This window comes from Dermochelys coriacea, chromosome 1 (assembly GCF_009764565.3).
Source record: "Dermochelys coriacea isolate rDerCor1 chromosome 1, rDerCor1.pri.v4, whole genome shotgun sequence".
NCBI lineage: Eukaryota > Metazoa > Chordata > Testudines > Dermochelyidae > Dermochelys > Dermochelys coriacea.
The window spans coordinates 202237817-202261695 of record NC_050068.2 but is presented as its reverse complement, the minus strand read 5'-3'; the positions used below and the strand labels follow the sequence as shown (position 1 = coordinate 202261695).

Sequence of the window (23879 nt, the reverse complement as noted above, 5' to 3'; positions counted from 1 at the left end):
GATGCATATTATAACTGAATAATATAATAATAACTGCCTCACAGACATTTTTGTGAATAAAAGTCCCCTGGTGCGTTCACTGGGATTTGTGGGGTCAGATTAGTCATTATTTGTGACTGTTCAGTCAACCGCTGGCTGCAAGCGCTCTCAAAAGTTCAGCAATGATTGGTCTCAGGATTTGTATGGGGTAAGTGCACAATTCATTCTTGAGCCTTCCCTTGTTTAAAAAGTTTCTGGCACTCAGCCAGAATGCAGAAACAGTACCATGTGACTTAGGTGACCAGCTTCACTAGATGCATGGTGAATAGCTGAAGAAGAATCCCATAGGCTGAAAATGATACGGTCCACATGATTCAACATAAACTTCCTAATAATGAAAAAAATGGGATCAGGTCACTAACAGCTGGCTGACTAAACAAAGAGCTATGATAGTAACCGATCTCATCTGACAAAAAGGCTACAGAATTGCATGAATAATGAGAACCTCTCTATCGGGTTTCCGAGTAGCAGTAGTGTTAGTCTGTATCCGCAAAAAGAAAAGGAGTACTTGTGGCACCTTAGAGACTAACACATTTATTTGAGCGTAAGCTTTTGTGAGCTACAGCTCACTTCATTGGATGCATGCAGTGGAAAATACAGTGGGAAGATTTTATATACATAGAGAACATGAAACAATGGGTGTTACCATACACACTGTAAGGAGAGTGATCAGGTGAGGTGAGCTATTACCAGCAGGAGAGAAAAAAAAACTTTTTGTAGTGATAATCAAGGTGGGCCATTTCCAGCAGTTGACAAGAACATGTGAGGAAGGGAGGGGGGGGGAATAAACATGGGGAAATAGTTTTACTTTGTGTAATGACACATCCATTCCCAGTCTTTATTCAAGCCTAATGTAATGGTGTCCAGTTTGCAAATTAATTCCAATTCAGCAGTCTCTCGTTGGAGTCCGTTTTTGAAGTTTTTTTGTTGAAGAATTGCAACTTTTAGGTCTGTAATCGAGTGACCAGAGAGATTGAAGTGTTCTCCGACTCGTTTTTGAATGTTATAATTCCTGACGTCTGATTTGTGTTTCTCTTAAGCACCATATAGACTTGAATAGAGAATTATATCCCTGCTATACAATTCTGTAGCATGGGTCAAAAACTCCTATAGAGTCTCATTCTCTGTTACATTTTATAGGTTTTCCAGGCAATTTCTGTAGAACTCTAATGGTTCCATCCCTATTAAATTCTTAGACTGTCCTGGAAAGGGTATTTTTCACAATAAACAGTTCTCTCTGCTGTAATGAAATATGTCTTGTTAGACAGCCTGATTCTCCCCCATGCACCATACACCTGCCCATACAAACACACGCCCCATATATAAATCCCACTGTTCCTGCACAACCACACACAAGCATGGGCAGGTGCTGACTTATCACACACACCATGGTATAACAATCTACCACTGTCTGGGGCTGCAGGGAGAATGTCAAGCTGAATCTCTGCCTTAAAAGCAGTCCAGGAATGAGCGCCACAAATGAGAGGATGAATGAGATGTCACTTGTGTTGGGATGTAATATTCCAGTAGCAAGTCTGCATTATTTCTTGCTGCAGTGCCAAGCTTGTCGACTTCATTCCCCATCCCTGTGAAAATCAAAGCTTTGCTGGGACTCCCTTCCCCCTTTCCTATAGGTGCAGCACCACAGGGTCATAACAGTTCCATGGAAATTGTTCCTCCTCCCAATTAACAAACAAATAATTAAGGCGCCTCCCCTGGGACTGAAGGCATTCGCTGATTGGTTCCATGCTTCATTGATTGGAGCGCTGTGATGAATCGGCCCCTGAGGAACCGGCATTTGGCTGCAAACAGACATCATCAATGTGCAGAATTATAACAAGTTCTGGCATTCAAGGGCCACCACAAGGAAGCAGGTGAAAATAACAGCCATGTTGCCATCGCTAGTGAAAGCTAGAGCAGGATATAACAGCTTGTTTGCTGAGGAGCTCACAGCAGCTCTCCAACAGGCCCAACCTTTTCCGGCAGGTGGCATTGTAAGGAATAGTGCTGGATGTGGGAAACCTCACAGCTACTCCAGTACCAGCCTCTCCCAGCAGGAGGTGCAGGAGGGAATGGGGCAGGGGCGCTGGCTCTGGGGACCTCAGACACTGCAGTCCCAGCTTTTCTTAGCAGGACACACTGTAGGAACTCTGGCAAAGAAGCTCTCTATGAGGAAGCTCGCCTCCAATCCCAGCCTGTCCCAGCAGGAGGCTCTGTAGGGAATGGCGCGGGAGCACTGGATGTGTGGCGCTCACAGAAGCAGTGAGTCAGTGCTTTTGAAGGCCTTGGACATGTTTTTTGCTGACTCTGTTTCTTCCTCGCTGTATGTAACCCTTTCCTCTTTTCTCTTCCTTCCCACTCTCTCCCTACAGGACCTGGCACAGGGAGAGTAGACAACGGTTCAATGAGTTTGGCCGTACCACTGTGGCTGCTGGCAGTGTCCCTGCTCTGCCTACTTAGCAAATGTTAATAAAATCAGAATAAAATCAAATTTAAAAAACCCAACAACAACAGCAACAATAACAACACACAAAACAAAGCGCGTCATACAGGAGACAGAGCGAAAAAAAAGAGGGGGAGAGAGAAAGGACTGGTTCTTTCACAACTTTTATGTGTTCAGGAGCAAAGGGGGGGCGGGAATTACAGCGAAGACGAATCAGCAACATTTATTCCGAATTATGACAAGACGTCTGTCAAGCCATCGACCACCCGGGAGGTGATGCGGAGCGCAGGAGAGAATGGGGTGCTGGGCGGGGACCGCGTTGTGCCAAAGACGCCGAGATGTAAAAAAAACACCGAACCAACCTGATTTCTTGTTTTTCCCCTTCTTTCCTTAGTCCTCTTTCTTTCGTCTTCTGAAAGAGAAGGTCTTTGCTGTGATGTTTATAGCCACTTAACCCCTTGATTCCCTTGGCCATTTGGTGAGCTGACTCTCCACCAGTTCAGACTTTTGGAAAGCAGTAATCCAGATCCCTTTTGCATACTGGTGTCTCACGAAGAAACCCCACGCCTCCTCCCCCATCCCTTGCACCCTCGTTGGCCCCCTCCCTTACATCCCTTCTCCTCCAATACCTCCCTCTCTGCCCTGAGCTCAAGCTATGATGACTATACTACAAACACACAGTTTTTATTCTCCTCTTCTCCCCCTGTATTTGACCGGGTGTCTCTGTCTCCCGTGTGTGTGTGTGTCTGTGTCTCTCTCTCTAAAGCATGCGAAGAGAATGGTCCATATGTACATAAGCTCATCATGCTGTAGATAAAGTTCTGCATCGTAAGTGTGACACATGGTGCTGAGAGATCACTTGGGCAGATGTGGGGGGCGGGGAGCGCGTCAGTTGTGGCATTGGTTCAGATGGGCCCCCGTCCCCCAGCTGGCTTTTGCCTTGACATCCTCCTTGCCGTATTGCTTGGAAGTGTCAATCTCCATACTTTTTTAACCCTTCTCTGATCAACCCCACCCGGCTGGCACTCAGCTGTAGTGCATCAGAATAGTGGCTCCTGCTTCATGTCTGTGCTTGTGTGTATGTCCAAACAGGTAGAAAATCAATGTGACTGATCTGTAGGACCATAGATGGCAGCACTTCAAGAGCACTGCTCCAGTACCCACTCCTGGGGGTTTGGGAAGAGAGGTAATCAGTGAGATAACTTGGGCTTCACTGATCTTCTGCACCTGTAGGTATGGCAGGGCCATTAAATATCTGTTAACAGAAAAGCCTCCAAGTAATATCCATAACCATTCAGTATTGCTATAGAAATGAACCTTTTGTCCCTCTGACCTCCTTGTTACAATCAAAGCAAACCTGTAAATGTTTCTCTTGGCCACCATGAAAGTACCTAGATGGAGCTTCTTTAATTTTATCTTTAAAGAAAACTCAAATTGGTTCAGAAAGTGGCCAGAACCTGGGACTGTAAAAAAGCTGGGGCCAAAATTCTTGGCATACAAGAAAGAAGCTTTGGGTAGTGCATTGAAGAGAGTTACAAGAGGGTACACAGTGTGGGGGGAGTATTTTATTGTCCTATATGTAACACGTCAAGGTTGCTATGGTTGCTTCTAGACATCCTTGCCCTCTGGATGGTCAGAGGAGGAGGTAGTTGATGAAAGAAACTCTAGTGAGAAGTGCTGGAAAAGAGGTGGTGGGTCTCAGAGTAGGTCACTTGAAACAGAGTTATTGAAATGCTACCTATCTGCTGGAATCTGCCATTTCAACAATAGGTCTTGCAGGATGTGATGTAAGCAATGGGACACGTGCAAATCTGAAGAGCCTCACATATCCCATTGGCTGTACTGATCATCTCTGAAAGGGGACAGCTGGGTTAATGCACCAGCGTTTTGTATCTGGCAACCTGTATTTAAATATGCCTACAGTCACAAGTGCCATGATCTGGGTATCCACAGCAGAGAATGTGTTGGGACTGCCAGTCCCTTCTCTTTCTCAGCAGAGCCTCTGGAACTGGTTTAGCAGTGGTGCTGTGGGTCAGGATTTAGGAGCTGCGCAGTGGCCTTTACTGTGTCCTACTCCAATTTCTTAAGTAGTAAAAATTTGCTTCTTTCCACCCAACCCCCCACAAATAAATACAATTCAGGTCTGCCTGGAATTTGCTGTAAAAACTTAGGGGAGGTAGGATGGAAATCTCTCTGGCTTGAGCAGGCTTAAGAAAGGGGAGACTGACCACCAGAAAGCAATGAGTTCATTCTGTTTTGTGTTTCAATCCTTCCCTTTACTCAGCTGAGACGAAATCTGCAAGAGGCTCCCTATTATTCAGTGCCGGCTCAAAACGGCAGCGCTCACCTTGATCAAGCAGCTCAACAGCAGGGCTTCTTTTCTGCTGAGCGAGGCAGTTTTGGGGCAGAGACAGACAATCAATTAAAGACGCAGCCTGGCGTCTCGCAGCCAATAAGACTTGCAGATAAATATTAGTCTTTGAGTGTCTTTTAGGGGACGAGAGCAGAGAAACGGGCCTGCAGGATATCACCAGTCAAGGGAAGGGGGTTTTCCCCATCACTCAAGGTATGTGCTCAGCTCAAGGTGGGCTCTGCTGTGTTTTGGGATATTGGAGAATAATCCCCACAAAAATCCCACCCCAGAATATGTGTGTGTGCGCCCTGATTACACATACAACACCATCACTGCTTGGGAGGGTTTGAAATCATTCAGTTTTCCAGAGTGAGGGCTCAGGTTTTGTCCTCTGGCGCAAGGGCTAGGCGTTGTAACCTCTCTCGGTGGGACTGAATCCAGTGGGGCCAGACAATGAGGCACAGACCTTCAGAGGTATGTGGGCGCCTGGCTCCCATTGAACTCACTGGACATTAGGCACCTAAATACCGTTGAGAATCTGGGCCTTATCCTGTAGGTGACCTACTGACCATGAGCCCTGCAGAGTCTCTTAGGACATGAGCCCTCTAGCCCCTGCTCCTGATTCTTTCTGAGTCTGATGGGTTTTGCTGTAGGGAGGGGAGTGATTGTACAAGTCCAGTAGCAGATATTGCACTTGGGGGATGGACTATGCACCATCTCCCACATATTGGCTCATTGGTTTGTTATTGTAGGGTTGCTCAGAGGTGGTGGGCTGCCTACCCTGATTTGTTACTGCAGGGAGAATGTCAAGGGTTGTTTATGAGGACTGGGCTGAACACATTGTTTCATCAGTGTAGGATTGCTCAGGAGTGCTGAGCTGTACACACTGGTTTGTTATTGTAGGGTCACTGATGAGTTCGGAGCAGCACATATTGCTGTGTTATTGTACGGTTGTTCATGAGCATTAGGCAGCACACAGTGGTTTGTTATTGTACGGTTCCTCACAAGTATTGAGATACTGGCAGTGAATTGTTTTAAATGTTTTTAGAAAAAAAAGCACTGAAGCTTTTGTTTTGGGGAAAAAAAACCACACACTCAACAACAACAACAAAAATCCCAGACTTTTGGAACAGAAAAAGACAAAGATGATTGGGAGGAATCATTCTGTCTAGTGGTTAGAGCTGAGGTCTGCCAGTTAGGACTCCTGGATTCGATTCCTGACTGTGCCCTTGACTCTTTGAGTGAGTATGTGCCTCAGTTTCTCCTCTGTAAAATGGGGCAGGGGCGCTGGCTCTGGGGAGCTCACAGATATTGCAGTCCCAGCTTTTCTCAGCAGGACACAGTGTAGGAACTCTGGGGGTAATGAGATTCACTCTCCAATACAGCTGCTGAAAGGCATGATCAGTAGCATTGGAGCAATTTGTATAGTGGGTGTGTGGAGAGCCATTGAACCAAACTGTGAACCCTGGATATGATGGAAGCCACTTCAACCCCGGGGATGCCAGTGTACCTCCAGCACCCCTGGGCATAATGCAAGTGCATAGTATTACAGTTATTTTGTTCGCTTCTGGCATCTCCACTCTTGACAGTGTCTGTCCCTTTAACTTGACAGCTGGGGTGGGGGAATATTTATTTAATTTTTTAATGGACCCAATCCCGCGAGTTACTGAGCATCTCCTGAGAGGTCCTGAGCACCCACCATTTCCATTGACGTCAATGAGGGTTGCACAGTTCCTCCCAAGATCAGGACCATAGTGAAGAAGGGAAAAGGCATGTTCCTTGATCATTTCTTCACCCCTGTGGATAATTACATTGAAAAGACATATCCTCCAGTGCAGAGCCTTTCTCCTGAGGCCACCCACAATGGTTCTGTTTCTCTGGGCCCCGCTCCCACTCCTCAAAATCCACTCACTTGTTTGCTGCCCTACCCCTGAGTGGGATTTGGAATGGGACACCAGTTCCTTGAGAGTATAGCTGTATTTGTGTTTGATTGATGGAGGTTTAACATTTAGTGTTATTAAAAAAAAGATTGTATTTCTTCTACAACTTTGTAAATATACGAGAGTGACATGAGATGTCCAATAATGTCCAAGCAGAGGAACAAACACTTAGATTTAATATATGGCCCCTTACTTGCTCACAGATTTCTAATTCTTTTCAGGTTACCAGTGGGAAGGGGCAGGGAGCAACTTTCTGAAAGGAAATGAACAGTGTGAACGCAGCCCTCTGGGACCACCTGAATGCCATACATGATTGCAGCGTGTTGTTTGTATGTGTCTGGCTGGGTGAAAAATGAAGCAATGCATGGCTGTGAAATGCTGGGAAGGTGAATGTGAAAATCTCCAGTTAACGCATGTATCTCAGCATTATGATCCTTTTCCAGACCACAACTTGCAGACACATACAGTAGCAATGCAGACCCCTGCTTTCTCCACCAGCAAAGTTGTGTGGACCAGGGTTACCATCAGGGTCATGTTAACGGTGACATTAACAAGGTTTTTTGTTTTTTTGTGTAAACTGATTTACAGCCTGAGTTTACACCCCTTTAAATCACATTTACTGTTCAGGAATCATGGGCAAATCTCCAATTTTCTCCCATGCCAGACCAAGAATCAATCACAGAATGTTCATAAGTCCACCCACCTACCCACCCCTATTTCAATGCTCAGATTGGACTTCAGATATAGATGCATGCATTCCATGCACTAGGTACCTTTCTGAGGATCCAATTAAGGTGCCCTTGTTTCAAAACTGAACCCATGGCATTAACTTAGTAAACTTCATTTTCCACACATTTTCCAGGCCATTTTCCAGCAAATCTGGAAGGAAATTTGGGGCAATGTCCAAGGATTCATGGGCATTTGGGGGAGTGAAGCTGGGGAGAATTTAACCTCTCTCTCAGCCCTTTCACAAGAAGACATTTCGGTCAGGCCTTCACATATTGCTTATTTCCTTCACATCATCTTATGAAGGAATCCAGGTGTGTAGTGAGGAAGTGTTTCCTCTCCCAATAGTACAATCCATGTCCTCTGATCCAACCCCACTGATCCATGGCCAAAATCTCATGGTGCTTGACATCACACGGCAAACCACACTAAATGGTGCCATGGAATACAGTCTTGGGGAGGTGCAGCAGAGCTGGAAGTTCTAAGTCTACCTCCTGAGGGTGGCAAAAGATTATTTCATTTTTGACAAGTGCACAGAAAAGACTATGAAAAGAGGCCCCTCCCGTGAGGAGCAGAGTGGTGGGGGCAGGAAGAAAGAATTAAACTAGGAGATGGTCTCCCAGGCTGTGTCGTTAATAAAAAAGTTAGGGCCATGTGCTGTTTGCAATCCATGCACAGAATTCCCAGCCACATCAATGAGGAAGACCATTGGCTCTCAGCATCATTTTAAAGGGGTATATTTCCAATGTGGTGCCTCGGAGAGTTAGCTACATGACTCCTCTGGCCATTAAGGGGTGTGTCCAACTGTTGAACCATCCCACTGTTCCCCTCTATTTAATATGCTGGGGAAAGTTCCCTTCCCACCTACATCTTACAGTATGACACCTCAGCATGGTTTCTATGGGGGTTGTTTTCCCCAAAGGCCTAATCTCAGGTGTTCACTTGTTTTCCTATCTCACTAGCTTAGCAGGGAGGAAATCAGCTTGGTAAGGATGCCAGCAAAATCCCCTATCCAGGCATGGCTTGGGGAGGCACCTGTATGGCAAGCCAGCCACCCTGAAAAGAGCAAGGAAAAGATGACATCCCCTCTAAATTAGCCCAGAAAATGGAAGGTAAAGGGCCCTTACCTCATTGCAGGTTCAGCCTAGCTAGTGCCACCAAAAGGTCCTGCAAACCTTTAAGGAGTACACGAGACAGTAGAGGAAGGGAGGGTGCTCAACAGTCAGGACAGGATTACAGAGCTGGTGGTAGGGGTGACTTCATGGCAAGGCTGTTTGGGGAGCACATTAGGGGGCAAAGATCCTATTCAACAAAGGAATTCTCCAGGCGGGACAGGGAACTACCTCTCCCCAATTTGTGTATATCTTCAGCTGACTTCCTGAGCCCCGTGGGGAAAGTGCGTTGTGATACCCTAATTGGGGCCCCATCCATCAACATCTCAGCATATCTGTGAGAACAGAGGGATTGAACTGAGCCCTGCTATCTGTCCTCAGTCAAACCCTTTACTTACCTCTAAGAATGTCTAGCACCTCTTATGGAATGTGAGTATGTGTGTGTGTCTACATATAGTACTCGCAGGCCGCAAGGAGCAAGACCACCTAGGAAACTATCCACAAGGAGAGAACTTCCCAGCTGAGGAGTGTCTTCCAGCTCTGAAGTTATTTCATTTGCTCTCTCTTTCAGTCACACAGATAATCATCCCTCCCGATACCCCTACAACACACAAATGCCACCTTCCTCCAAAAATCCCTCACACAGCCACCACACCACTCTCCTTGTCCAGATCCCCCGGTGACACATGCAACACGACACACACGTCTCAATTTGCTTTTAGCAATTTGTCTATAGAAAGCCATCAGCTGCATGGTTTGTGGTGACTTTCTACAAACAAGGAAAGGGTGCAGGGGGAGGGGAGAGTAAAAATTGGCTCCACCAGCTGCCCCCAAACCTTTCAATTTCCTCAACTGGAGCTAAGTTTCATCCTCCAAGCCTTAGGGAGGAGGTCCAGTGTCCCTTCTTCTTGCTACACAGTGGGGTGGTTAGAACTCTTCTCATTAACAGTGTTATATACATATAAATATATATATATATATCTCTATATCTTTATATATATTTTTCCCCAGCACCGTAGACATGAGCTGAACATCTCTTTAATGAAACAAGAACACGGCTATTTTATTTTTTGCCATTGGTTTGTTTTCAGATACTAGCTCTGTGGAAGAAAATTTTAAATGCGCAAGTGTGTGTGTGTTAAAAAAAAAAGAAGAAGGAAAAAAACAAAACAAAACCTGACACCAACAAAAAGCTTTTTCTTTTTTCTTTCCTCAATGTATTTAACTTCTGTTATCTTGTTTCTGTTTCTTTACATGTATGAATGCTCTGCTCTTCTGTGATCTTAAAAAACAAAAAAACAAAAAACACCAACAAAAACTAAATAAACGTGAAAAGGAAGAAATGCACCTTAATTTCCCTTCCCTTCCCCTCACACATAGTTTTGGCTCATCTGGTGCAATGCTTTTGTACCGAAATGGCTGGTGGATATACACAACTAGTGCCCTCTATTGGATGGAATGAGAACTGTTAATTCATACATCTTTGACCTTGATGTGACGACCCCCCGCCACTGCCACCACCACCACCACAGGGTTGGCCGCAAGGTTTCAGCCTGGCACAGACCCCATGAATTAAAGGAATAACTCCGGGGGGGGGGGGATTAGCAGATGATTCTCTATGTGAACAAGCCACTAGAGAGGGATGCAGCATATGTTTGAGAAGTCTGCTATACAAAGAGAGATGAGATTATCCTCTAGCTCAAGCCGTAAGAGTAGCCAATGCCGAAGCAACTGAATTCTATGCCAGCTGTTGCACTGAAGTTCCATATGGCTATGGCTTGCAGTACTGTGATAACTCTGAAGTCCTTAATGGCCATGGATTTGCAGTGAAAGGCACAGGGAATGTGTGGGATCTCCTACGCGAACTACCCAGGGATTTTTCAACATGCTGTTGTGGAGCACAGAGAGAGCTGTGTCCAAAGTCTACACTCATAAGGGTATGCAGGGCTAGATCTTGCTCCCACTGATGCAGATGACAAAACTTCCAGTGAGATCAAGATAATATCCTGTGTTAACCACAATGACAGGTATGCACACTGTCTCAACTAGTTCTTAAGACTTTCCATCCAGCATTTTGTCCCAAATGGGATTCAGGATGCCAACTTTCCCCTCTTCTCCCACCTGGGACACTGAATGTTTCCATCCCTCTTCCCCTTCTATGCCAGCAACCAAGTTGTTGTCATTGGCGGAGGGAGGCTCTGCAGGAGAGGATCTCTTTGGAATTCAGTGGGCAATATGCTGGGCCCTGCCCTCTGCAGCACAGTTAATGAGGGTATTTGCTCAGTCTTGCAGCCTGCAAGGAGCTTTCTGAGATCCCCCAGCAAATGCATTCATTTAATTTGAATTTTGCAAATGGCCCCTTGTGACGTGCGACTCGTAGGGGTGCCAACTTTCTACTCGTACAAAACCGAACACCCTTGCCCCACTCTTGCCCCACCCTCCTCTGAGATCCCATCCCTGCCCTGCCCCAACCCATGGCCAAGGCCCCTCCCCCACTCACTCCATCCCCCTCTTCCTCTGTCGCTCGCTCGCCCCACACTCACTCATACATTTTCATCAGGCTGGCTCCGGAGGCTGGGGTGCAGGGGGAGATAAGGATTCTGGCTGGGGGTGCAGGTTCCAGGGTGGGGCCAGAAATAAGGAGTTCAGAATGTGGGACGGGACTCCAGACTGAGGCAGTGGGTTGGGATGCAAGGGGGGTGAGGGCTCTGGCTGGGGGTGCGGGCTCTGGTGTGGTGCCAGGGATGAGGGCTTTCGGGAGCAGGAGGGTGCTCCAGGCTGGGATCGAGGGGTTGAGAGAGTGGGAGGGGGATCAGGGCTGGGGCAGGGGGTTGGGGTGCAGGGGCGCTAAGGGATGCAAGCTCCGGGCGGTTCTTACATCAAGCAGCTATGGGAAGCAGCAGCATGTCCCTCCTCTGGCACCTATGCAGAGCCACAGCCAGGCGGCTCCATGCACTGCCCTGTCCACAGGCGCTGCCCCCGCAGCTCCCATCAGCTGCAGTTCCCAGCCAATGGCAACTGCGGGGGTGGCGCTTGGGGTGGGGACAGTGCACAGAGCCCCCTGGCTGCCCCTACATGTAGAGGCTGGAGCGGGGGACATGCCAGCTGCTTCCCAGGAGCTGCGCGGCACGGAGGCTAGCAGGGAGGCTACAGCCCTGCTGCACAGGGTGCCGCCAACAAGACAGTCAGCATGCAGTCACCTGGTCAGCGGTGCTAACCGGAGCTGCCATGTTCCCTTGTTGACCGGGTGTTCCGGTTTAAAACTGGACACCTGGTCACCCTAGCGACTCGGCATTGAACAGCCACCTCCAGGGAGGGATGGGGAAGAACTTATGTGGGGAAGTTACTCATAGACACAGAGGAGTCCAGCGAAGACAGGGCTGGAGCAGAATGAAAAGTGCACTTAAGGTATGTCTGCACTGCAGCTGGAGGAGAAGTAATTTCCAGCTCAGGTAGTATAGCATACCGGTGCTGCCACTGATCAAACTAGTGTGCTAAAAATAGCCTGGCAGCCCCAGCGCTGTGAGCAGCCAGATGGGCTTGCCCCCCTCAAGTCAGGCCCTAGGGGTTCAGATAGATTTATACTTGGGGCAGCCAGCCCGTCGCACCATCATTTCTATTTTTGACCTCCTCACTCAATCAGAGCTAGCAAGGGTATGTGTCCTCCCCTCCACAATGGGTTAGGCTATGCTCCTCCCCCTCCCCTCTTGTGAATAGGGTTGCCAGTTTTGGTTGGAGGTATTTCTGGAGGTTCCATCACTTGACATAATCTCGAATTAAAGATTAATCTTTAATTTCTGGAATCTCCAGGACAATCCTGGTGGATTGGCAACCCTATTTGTGAACAATGGGTCAGTCTGTGCACTTCCCCCCACCCCTCCTGTGTGCAATGGGTCAGTCTGCTCTGTGCTCCTCCCATCCTTGCAAGTTGTGCAACACCAGGCCTGGGAAGGGGAGGGGGAGGAGTTCACCCTTGCAGCTGCTCCCCCCAGGCCTGGGCAAGGTGAGTGAAGACCCCAAGGAGCTGCAGAGGTTGCACTGGGGGGAGTAAGAGGAGATGCAGAATTATGTGGCTGGGGGACACATGAGAACTGGGGGCACACCATTGATTGATTTGGGGCTAGGGGTGTAGAGTTGTGGATGTGGGGCCTGGAGCCCCAGGTTCACTGATGTCTGGGCAGTGTGGCCAAAATCCCATTTCTCACTGTAAGTCAGCAACACTAATTCTCTCTCAGATGCACACATGGCAGCCGGGGGTTCAAACATCAGCCAGCTCAGAAAAACATTATTTAAAAAACCCTTCATGACTTTAGAGCTAATCTCATCCCCCTCCTCCTCCCTGGGACAAAGGAAAATGCAGCTGGATGGGGTCAGACAAAGGGCTTGGAGTAAGAGAGTTCTGAACACAGAGAGACATAGCAGCAGCAGCGGTCTATAGAGGAAAGGGGGCTGGGACAAGAGGGTAGGAGAAGGATGGGTGCAGCAGTGTGGGAGGAGCCTGGAAGTGGAAGCAAAAAAGCAGTTGGGTGGGCTGGTAAAAAGAAGGGAGGCTGCAGGACAAAGGGAAAGGGAACTGGAGCAGAAGAGTCTGGGGGATGGTGAGATGGGGTCAGTACAGGGCAAAAGAGAGCAGGAAGGCACCCAGGAAGGGGCGGGGGGGGTCAGGTTATGCATAGAAAAAGTAGGAGCTGGGAACAGGAACAGACTAGGAAAGGATGGGACAACAGGCAATGGAGCAAGAGAGGGAGAAGCATGGAAACAAGCAAATGGTGCATGAGAGGTCAGGAGAGAAAACGGGAGGGGGTGGGAGAAAGGCCAGTGGAGTACGAGGAGCTAGGACTGGGTGACACACAGAGATGTGTCCTGAAAATATGGCCAGAAGACCCAAGGCCTACATGGAAACAGAGCAGAAGGTAGGAGATGGGGACACAGCAGGGGGTGGAGGGAAGCAGAGTAAGAAGGATTGGGATGGATTCAGGAAAATAGAGTAGGAGGGTCTAGGAAACGGAGAAATGGACACAGGGCAGGAGGGAAACTGGTCAGTAGGGAAGGAAAAATTAGCACATGGGAAATCTGAGGAGAGGGGTCTAGAACTTGAAGGAGAAGGGGTCTGGTGCTGGGGAATTGGAGCAGGGACATGTAGGTTATGGACCAGAAGGAGGAGGGAGCTGGAAGAAGAGAGCCCATGATGCTAGGAAATAAATGGACCTTGAAGGGGGCGGGGTGCGCAGGAGCAGGTCTAGCTATTTTGCCAGCCAGAATGGAAAATGTTTTTGCCCACGAGGGACCGATACTCCACTCCCCCCCGCCCTCCGTCCCCAAAAGGCCAGCCAATCGCAGTGGAGAAGAGTCTAAGAAAGCCAAGTGGTGCACTAGAACGACGCCCCCTGGAAATTGGTGCCCCGGGCAAGAGCCCTGCTTGCCCTCCCCTAGAACAGGCCGTGGGGCCCGGGACCTGGAAGATAGAGCAGGAAGGGCCAAGACAGGGCTGATAAGAGGATGTACCAGGGCCCTGAGCTTGGGGTGGGCCCAAAACTTCTGTGAAATGGGAGGGGGGGTGAGGCCCCAGAAAACAGGAGCTGCTGGAGCCCCAAATTTCTCTCAACAGGCCTACCCCAGGCTAAGAGAAATGGAGCAGGAGAGGCCGGGAAACACTCACAATCCTGATGGTATCACCAGAGGGCATCAGGGAGACACAGAATCCTGATTAGTGGCCATTCTGCTGTTGCAGAGCTTAGGCTGCTGTCTGTCTGGGCCTGAGCCACGCAGACAGAAACCCTGTAGAGCAGCCAGCTGCTCATACATCCTGTGAAGATCAGAGCTTTCCCACCTCCTGCTTCCCCAGGTGGCAGGGAGGTTCCTGCTGTAACCCAGGCTCTCGGAGAATGCAATGTACAGCATAAGGATGTTTTTTTCTGGCTGCAGAGCACTGGCCACTTCCCTATAGCGCAGAGAAACTGCTGCAACATGAGTTGCAAGGCAGGATACCTCTCTTCCCTGCTAGCACATCACTCCTCCTGTATACTGAGGGAAACATGTAGCTTCTCAAAGCTGCTCTCTGTGGCTGTGGTTAAAGCTGGCCCTAGCCGACATCATGAGTGGTTTGATTGCTGCTCCAGAACATGCGTCAGGTGCACAATCCTACCCCTCCCACACAGGGGTCTGCTCTACTGAACTGAACGCTGCCCGGCAGGAGTGGTGGGCCTGAGTACTGGTGGTGCAGCATGCTGAGGCTGTGGGGGAGGGGGAACAGCAGAGGAGGGGCCAGGCAGGACCGTCTCATGGGCAGGACGGTCCCACGGGCCGGATGTAGCCTGCAGGCCGTAGTTTGCCCACCTCTGTGCTAGAAGCAATGTCATCTTCTCCTCCATCATCCCTGATGGTAGGCATATTCTCTTTTGGGGAACTCCTCTCCCCCCCTTACTCTCAGGAGTATCTTGTCCCATGTTACTTTGGTCATCAGCATCGGTAGCAGCAACTCTTTCATTTGTAGACCCCTGCCACAATGAGTTACCTAGAGAGGAACCTGACAGTGAAAGCTTCTGCATCCTGCCCTGGTGAATAGTCAAGAGACCACAGTGCATTCTGCATATTCATGTTCCTGCCCAGGTACGTGTCCCAAAAAGACAACTGTTCCTTTGAAGCGTATCGTTACAATCTGTTTGCAAATTGCTTGGCTGTGGTGCTATACAGTTAGTGGGGGCATGATGGTATCTATGGGACAGCAGCCTTTGTCATCACCTGCTCAGATCAGAAATCAATCTTTTTGACAACCTCACTTCTCCTGCTCAGTGTGGGTGGGTCTGGGTCTGTGTGTGCTGCCCTGGAATGGCAGCTAGGAGTGGGACAAGCAAATGGTGCATAATCAAGTGGGACACAGCTTAAGTTAACACAGCAGGAAAACAGACTTAATGAACAAATTGGGGGGAATCGTGATCATTTTGTGGTTAATCCCTGGAGAAGAAGGGAAAAGGTCTAAATGAAACCAATAAAATTGCAAGTCAAGATTGAGGTGCAATGCCACAGCTGTCAGGGCGGGCTCCGGAAATGAGGTAAGAATTGGTATTTTCACCTCAGCACTGGAATAGCAGGGGGGCCTGCAGCAGGGCAGGAGTGAGGGGCACAGGCAGAGCTGTGTGAATGAAACATGCAGGCTTTCACGCACCATCTCTGGATTTAGGTAGTGTGGCCAATTCTCCATTTTTGTGTGTATTATCAAAATGCACTTAAAATCAGCTTCCCTACCACCACTGAAAAGTTCAGTAGTAATAAAAGGGAGGCCAGAAAAACCCTGGCAGGCGCAGACTCAGTTTTCATTGACATTTTAAATGGTTATTTTTAATGGTACATTTAACTAATGCTAACTTATCTATGGAAAGAGAATTTGGCCGTTAACATTGGCATCTGTTTAACAAACTGAGGCTCTGCATTTGGTGAGGCATGAGTATAACACCAATAATACTATTTGCTAACAGAAGACTCATTAGCATTAATTGCTGCATTTACTACCACATAGAGCATCCTGTATCTATGAGAAGATTTACTACTGAAGGGGGGTTCCAAAGAGGATGGATCTAGACTATTCTCAGTGGTACCAGATGACAGAACAAGGAGCAATGGTCTCAAGTTGCAGTGGGGGAGGTCTAGGTTGGATATTAGGAAAAACTATTTCACTAAGAGGGTGCTGAAGCACTGGAATAAGTTACCTAGGGAGGTGATGGAATCTCCTTCCTTCGAGGTTTTAAGGCCTAGCTTGGCAAAGCCCTGGCTGGGATGATTTAGTTGGGGTTGGTCCTGCTTTGAGCAGGGGGTTGGACTAGATGACCTCCTGAGGTCCCTTCCAACCCTGATATTCTATGCTTCTATGTCTCTTATTCTCACTGGGAAAAGTACATAGGAAACCATTATCATCGGTGTAGTAATATCATCAAATAAGTATTTAAATTAGCAGTATTCAGTTTAACCCAGAACCTTCTGAAAAGTAGGGAAGGGGACAAGATGATTGAGGAAATTATACCTGTGACATTTTCCCACTGGAGCTCTAGGAACACAGATAGCTTAGCTGCAGCTATAAATGAGTTTGAGGGGGATCATGACCAAAGATGCCAGGAACACTGCAAACAAATTTTCCTGACAAACGTTTCACAATTCAGCAAAGATTGGTATGCTCTGCTCAAGAGAGGCCTTGTCAGAAAGGACAAGGTACAGGGAAGGATTGAGGGGCATGGGCTCCACACACAAAGCTCTGCCTAGGACAGGAATAGCCGGGGGAGCTGCAGTGCGGAAGTGAGGTGCATTCTCAGAGCTGTGTGGGGAGTCCAGGGGTGGAATAGCAGGGGGACTGTAGATCAGGAGGGAGGGACAGTGGCAGCTGTGCAGAGAAGCTTCTATAGTCTGTGCAAGCTTCCCCACAAATCCCTTCCAGTGCACCTCATTCCCTCCCTGAAGCACCACATTGTTTTCCCAGACTATATCTGCTTTACCAGACTTGTCTTCAGGAGCACAGGTGACTCAATTCACCTGTTCCAAACGTCTGTCCTATTTGACAGCTGATTTCCAAGACAAGGATTAGCAGAGGAATAAATCAGCACCTAATGCTTTCATATTCATTCTACGTTTGCTGTAGACCTCAACGCTTGGTGGAATTAAAGCTAATCAGACTATTCGTGTCTCAAGAGAAATTCTGGGATGAGACACTGTGTACATTGGCAGAGCAGTGTTAAAGTCAGCGGAGCTATGCTAGTTTACACTGAGAATCTGGCCCCTTGTTTCTAAACAGCAAAACACATTGGACCTGAGTCACCGCTGTGTTTCTCCAGTTTTATGCCAGTGTAACTGAGACATACTGGAGAAATGCAGTGCTGTATCAGACCTTTTGTTTTTATATCTACTCCAGGCACATCCAACCTCCCTCAGACCTCAGGAAAGCAGAGCAGGGCCCAAACCTAACGCCTGGCTCCAAACATCTCCAAACTTGGCACTTCACATCTGGATCTGGACCTGAATCTGGATTCAGACTTCACAGCTCATAGCAAAACCCAGACACTCCCAAAGTCTGGGGACATTAGAGTCGGGGGGAGGATCCTTGCTTTGTTGTTGAGGCACAGCACTGTGGGAAGTCCTTTCTGCTGTGCTTTTGTGTCCCTCTGGATATGACATTGAGATGGGTGTAAGAGTAAACACAGAGATTAAATGTAACTGGGAATGGGCTATAGACATCTGGGAGTAAGCATTTGCTGCTATTCGTAGACACGGGTCAGGATCAAGAACCCCTGCCATCCATGCCAACGGGGAGGGTCATTCTGAGACATCCAGATCAGAGTAACGGGGGTTGATTGCAGCTGGGTGATCATGGAGTTAACAAACCAAGAAGCACTAAGGAGGCTGTCCGGAGAGAGGAAAAATTACAGCTGAGGCACTTTGTGCCTGTAATGATCCACTCGATGAGATAAAACCAGCGCAAGACAGACAAATGGAAACTTGATTCAAGAGGCACTGAAAGAGACAAAACTGCAATGAAAAGCTCTGGAAATTAACTCCACAGCAATGAAATTTTATCTCCCATGGAGCCCAATGCACTTTTACAGTCCCTCTCTGTGCACCCTCCCATCTCTCTCTCTCTCTCTCTCTCTCTCTCTCTCTCTCTCACACACACACACATAATCCCTACAGCTGGGAAAGCACTTACTCAGATCAAACAGGTGAGGTGTGAATTCGCTTTGATGTGATCCTTTTTTATTTACATCGGCATGAAAGAACTCTTGTTTTCAAGAATGCTCTCAGCGAAAGAAAGTTCCAGGTGCCCTTGTGAACAGAATCTGTCATCACACAAGTGTTCACGTGAACTTCGGCACTTTCTCTAGGCTCTGTTAAAGTCCCCTACGTGCCTAAATTTCTGCCAGTGGGCATGCACATAGCCACCTAGCTCCTGATGTCCCTGAGTTGCTCATTGCTTAGTCATGCCTAAGCTGCAGTGAGTTTCACAAACTAGGCATTTCCCTGCCATCTCATCTATAGAGCCCGAACTAGTGGGTGTTCTCAGATCACACCTAATCCCCACAAAAAGCAACTGTGATAGTGGTGCCCCCTCATACTCAATGACCAGAGCTCTCATCTAAGGTGTGGGATTCCCAGGTTCAAATCCCCCTGTGTCTGATTTAGAGCAGGGATTGGAACCTATGTCTCCCACCTTCCAGATGAGTGTACTGGCTGGGCTATATAGGCTGTTTTGGAGTGGATCCCTTTCAGTCTCTCCTATTGAAGCAATTCCATTTTGTAATAAATATTTCACTAGTCATTGGAGCAGAGCCTGAAACCTGGGTCTTGGGTGAATGCCTTAACCACTAGGCTAGCCAACAGCTGAAATATGTTCACAGAAACCAGTTTGTTTAGTAATTTCAAATAATGAGCAAATTAGTCAAAATCAAAGTCTGGTTGCAGGTCCTTTGTGAACTGAAAAAGGAGCTAAGGTCATTCAATAAATAGTTTGCAATGAGACCATCTTTTTCTCTCTCTTACATGCATCTGTCCATATGTGTACACCCCTCGCTCGCCTCGCTGCCTTAAAGCTCCTATTTGCTTTACAGATATTAACACTACATTCTCCCTAACATCCTCATAAGGCTTCTGTTGTTCTCTCTCTCTTGCTCCAGCATACTGTACTGTCCCCACCTCTCTCTCTCTCTCACACAGGCTGTCTTTGATGAGTACATGTGAGCAGTTTGGCTCTCATTCATTATGTATGAAGCCAGGAACCTCCCATCTCGCTGCAGCTGAACCATAGAAAAATGTCCTTTGAAAGCAGCTGCAGGACATGCCAGAAGGGGGAGACAGCTAAATAGGTCGGGCTGTTGCATTACGCGAAAGAAGAGGGAGAGGGAAACATCAGACCTGATTCTGTTTCCTGGCACCTTGTGTCATCTTTTTACAACCATTTAGCCCCGCTGTACAATGCTGCCCTTCTGATAAAATACTGTTTTACACCCACCACACACAGGTGCCAAGTGGAGGGTAACAGAGAATGAGGCATGTTGTTTCTTAAAAATTTAAAGAAGGGGAAGGAGAAAGGATACATTTTGGGGAATGGAGTCTGCTCCTCTCCATGTCTGATGGACCAGCCTTTCCCTGTGTCTGATGGGCTGTTGGCTGAACAGGTTTCAAGGCAGGGAAGATAGAGCTAAAAGAACAGGGGAGAGCAAATGATTTCAGGTCCCAGTGACGCTTAATGGCAGAGGCATGGTGACCTTCCAGTGAGACCAGCGACTGATTTCTGCCAACCCAGACAAGGCACTCACTTGTGAGCTTCAGACCCATTTGGGATGGAAAAAGAGAGTGAGCTCCACTCCTTTCCAGCCATCCCTCCTTTAGTCTCTCCTCTCACCCTTTCTTCACCTCTCTAGTCACATTACCTTCGGATCACCAAGAAGATGGCAAGAGGGACACAACCACGCACGCATACAGTCACAAAGAGGCACATATGAGTAGGAAAGCTCCTGCCTCCCCTCTTGTGGGCGCACAGGTGCACCTACACACAAAGGCCATCCATGCAAATCCACACGGGTCTCAAGCAGAGGCACCCACACAGCCAAAGGGCCTATACACAGACATACAGCACCCACACACAAAGAGAACACCCTCTCTCTCACACAGAAAGACATAGGCATTATCTAGTGGAAAAATTGCAGGAATGCCATGTGAGGAGTGGAGATGATACACAGATGAGAGACAGGACAGGAAATTCACAATGAAGGTACTCTCCGGCAACTTAAGTCTGTCTTCCCCCTTGCACTCATGCATTACAAAGCCTTGTGCCTTGCATTACGGGATCACATACCGTACAGCATACAGTGTGCATTAATATAAAATACTCTGGATTTGGAGCTCATGACTAAAGCAGAGACTTTGCCTTTCCAGGATATTCTATCATTTGCTGAATATTATGGCATCTTTTCTAATACAGTGGGATCATGTAATGAACGACAAACAAGTTATGCTTACCTCTATACATCTCTCTCAGTTCAAATCTCAACCTTAACATAGTTTTCTGCAACTAGTTGCCTGTGTTTGTTTTATTTAAAAAAATAAGGCAAAGTATATTTTTAAACATGAAAAATAAATCAGAACTAAAGCAGTAGACTAGAAATGTTTTATAAATAGAGAAGGTGTTAGAGAGGGAGAGAAAGAGAGGGGTATAGAGGCAAACTTAGCTCAAACTTCACATTAATATCACTACCAAAATGGAATCATGCTATTTAAAGAGCATAATATAGTTCTGTTCATGTTGGTGGCCAGCTTTCATTCTCCCCCTTATCTGATCAGCTTCACAGCCACACTTTGGTTTATAAATGTAGAGCATTTGTATGAAAAAATAAAAAACCCACCATTAATGAGTAAGTGCTTGCTGGCCAGAATATGTGAAAGCGAACAGACCTTGATGTGGCCAATGCAGAATACAGGAAGATTATTGTAGGGCAAAATAGAAAGGGGACCCCCCACCGGTTTTGATGGTTCAGATTGTCCTGAGTACTGATTTTATGTAGCAAAGCTATATTACATCATCTTGTGTGATGGGGTGGGAAAGAGGACAAGGGGGAGGAGGTAAGATGTAAAAAGAATCCACAGCCAACCATATATGTGCGTGTCATCCACCATGTTGGCCAATCCAGGGACTGAACCAGGGACTTCCGGAGTTAGAAGCTTAAATCTGCAGAGCTTGAACTAAAGAGCCATCTTCTGGTAACATCTCAGACTCGCATCCTCTATGGACCAGGCACAGAGTGAGAGACAGAGCACACACAGAGCAGTGAGTCATATATGTACAATGTGCGGAACATCCCATGGGCTCCCAGTCACCTTCCCACTATGTTGTGCTGGAATGGGGCGGGAACTCACTGGGCTGTTTGGGTTCCCTTGGATTTTGTTAGGGGAGAGGAATGTGCAGCTAGTGCCTCAGCAATTACTTAGGTGAAGTAATTTACCCCTTTTCTTACAGGAAAATGAGCTGAGGATCTCTGCCTCGGTGCCCCAATGAGCTAAAGGGGAATTAATTTTTTTTCCTTCTAGCGAAGAGACATAGCTGGACTTGTAACAAACATAAAGGGAAACTTTTTTTGAGGTGGCAGGACACAGACCACCCCCATGTTCGTTCTGGCTGCCACACATCCCAAATTCTGCAGCAGTATAGGATTAGGGTTCTCTCAGAGATCCTCCCTTTGACCCAGGGGATGACATACTGAGGGGGAGGTAGCGAGCTATGAGTTCAAAGTCTTTATATGAAGAACAGCTGTTAGAGTAGCTACTCTGTGAGCCAAAGGAACTGAGAGAACATCTGCTCTGTTTTATAGGAGATCTTCCTGGGCTAAGAAGGGTAGACTAAGAAGAGAGCTTAGCTCACCTGTCGGCCGTTTGGGCTCTGTTTGCAGTTATAAAAGATTTGTTTATTTGGGGGCAAGGGAAAGGGTGTGAGAGAGACAGAGCTGGTAGGGGAAAAAGACATTGTGAAAGAGACATTTTTGAGAAGAAATTCTTATTTATGGTATATATTTGTAATGGGTTTTTAACAGTTCATTATATTTTCTCCCACAAAATAAGCACCTCAGCACAGAATAGTCACTGAACTCTGACCTCCTGGGACTTAAAAGACCTGGGTGCAATTCCCTGCTGTGCCACACTCTTCCTATCTGACATTGGGCAAATCTCTAAGGGCTATATCCACAAAGGGAGTTAGATGCCCAGATATTCAGACCAAACTCCTGCTCATATCCAAACTCCTGCTCAGCAGCCGGCTAACCCGTAGGTGTCTAAAGTCCCTCGACATCTATGTTTCCACCAGCAAAGTCTGCGTGGCACCTACATTTCTACTGCTGGGTACCAGCAAAGCCACCAAGTCCTGATGCTTCCGAGCTGCTCGGCTCCTAAGCCCCAGTGGGATTCTCAGACAAGATGTTTCTCTGCTTATCTTGCCTGGAGGACTTGATCCAGTCAGGGTTCTCAAAGGCATCAAGTCTTGCATAAGACACAGCTGAAGAGTTTGTGGTGATTGTGTCCCCTCCCCCTTATGCATAATAGCCTGGTGGTTAGCCCACTCTCCCAAGATGAGGGCGGGAATGAGAATGGCTTCCTAGCCTAGTGGTTAGTGCACTGACCTGGGTTCCAGTCCCTGCACCGGTGTATGTTTGTTTTTCATACAAAATGGAACCGCTTGAAGTGCAAAACTTGAGAGAGCCCCGACCCCAGAATACCCTATAGTCTTGTGGTTTGGGTACTCCTCTCATAGATGGAAGACTTGGATTCACGTCCCTGTTCTAAATGATGCAGAGCGGGGATTTGAACTTGTGTTTCCCATGTCTTGGGTGAGCACTTGAGCCAGATGGGTGTAAGGGAGGTAGCTGTGTTTTGTGGGGGCCCGATGAGGTTGGTGTCTGTATAATAATCACACACTGTGTGTGTGTATTCATGAGCTTTTCCCTGGTTTTGCATGGAGCTGTTGGTCATATCATTTCTCTATTGCAAGCTGAATGGCCATTGCAGGCTGATTCTGACACTATTGTCTGTATTGAAATAAAGCTTCAGAGTGCACTAATGGGATTTTATGGCATTAATGCAGAGCACAGTAGAGTGAGAAATGGGTTTTCTGGTCCTGGACTTCTTGCTCTCACAGCTCAGCCAGGCAACCAATGACAAGATAAATGTAACCCTGGACATTTTAAAGGCTTTTGATCTGTGCAGCATGTTGAAAGACCATTGCTTTGAACTCTGCTATTAGTAAGCCAAAGGAGATGAGGGGAGCTATTGATATGAAACCCCTCACCCCCTATCAAGCTGAAGGCACACACATATACATTAGATCTTCCAGGGAGAAAGGACTAGGGGAAGCAGTGGTATGAATCGTCTTATCAAATATACTGAGTAGGGAAACATGAGTGGGGCTATTGGTGAGTAGTGTGCACACCCCCTTCTCCCCACAATACACTGCGAAAGTGTCAGGGGCTATTGAGTAGGGGCCACCATCCAGATTAATGGGAATCGAATGAACGACCATGTTCTCTTGCCATTCCCAGTGTGAATCCTAGACCAAAGAGGTTTCAGGAAGTTCTGGTGAGCAGTGGAGAGCCTCAGAAACTGTGGGATACATAGCACTACTTTAGATAACGTTCAGCATCCTGGAAGAGTGTGTTGTGTGTCTGGTCATGGCATACAAATTTTGAGTACAGGTCAGAGTGAGAAATGTATAGGGAATTCAAAGTCAGCGTGGATTATTACACAGG

General features: G+C 47.4%; 1 protein-coding gene across 6 annotated transcripts in view; it reads left to right on the top strand.

Annotated features, from left to right (window-relative positions):
• The window catches only part of LOC119843404 (limbic system associated membrane protein), a 1338056-nt gene extending 1328070 nt beyond the window's left edge, over window positions 1-9986 (top strand). For 4 of the 6 annotated variants that reach the window (XM_038372675.2, XM_038372661.2, XM_038372668.2 and 1 more), the window contains one exon: window positions 2412-9770. In XM_038372675.2, coding sequence (XP_038228603.1) covers window positions 2412-2509 — 98 coding nt within the window. In that variant the 3' untranslated portion in view covers window positions 2510-9770. Of the gene's footprint in view, window positions 1-2411 lie in introns of all 6 variants that reach the window. The other 2 variants (XM_043512189.1, XM_043512203.1) reach the window with 1 other exon arrangement.
• Window positions 9987-23879: the final 13893 nt, after the last annotated feature.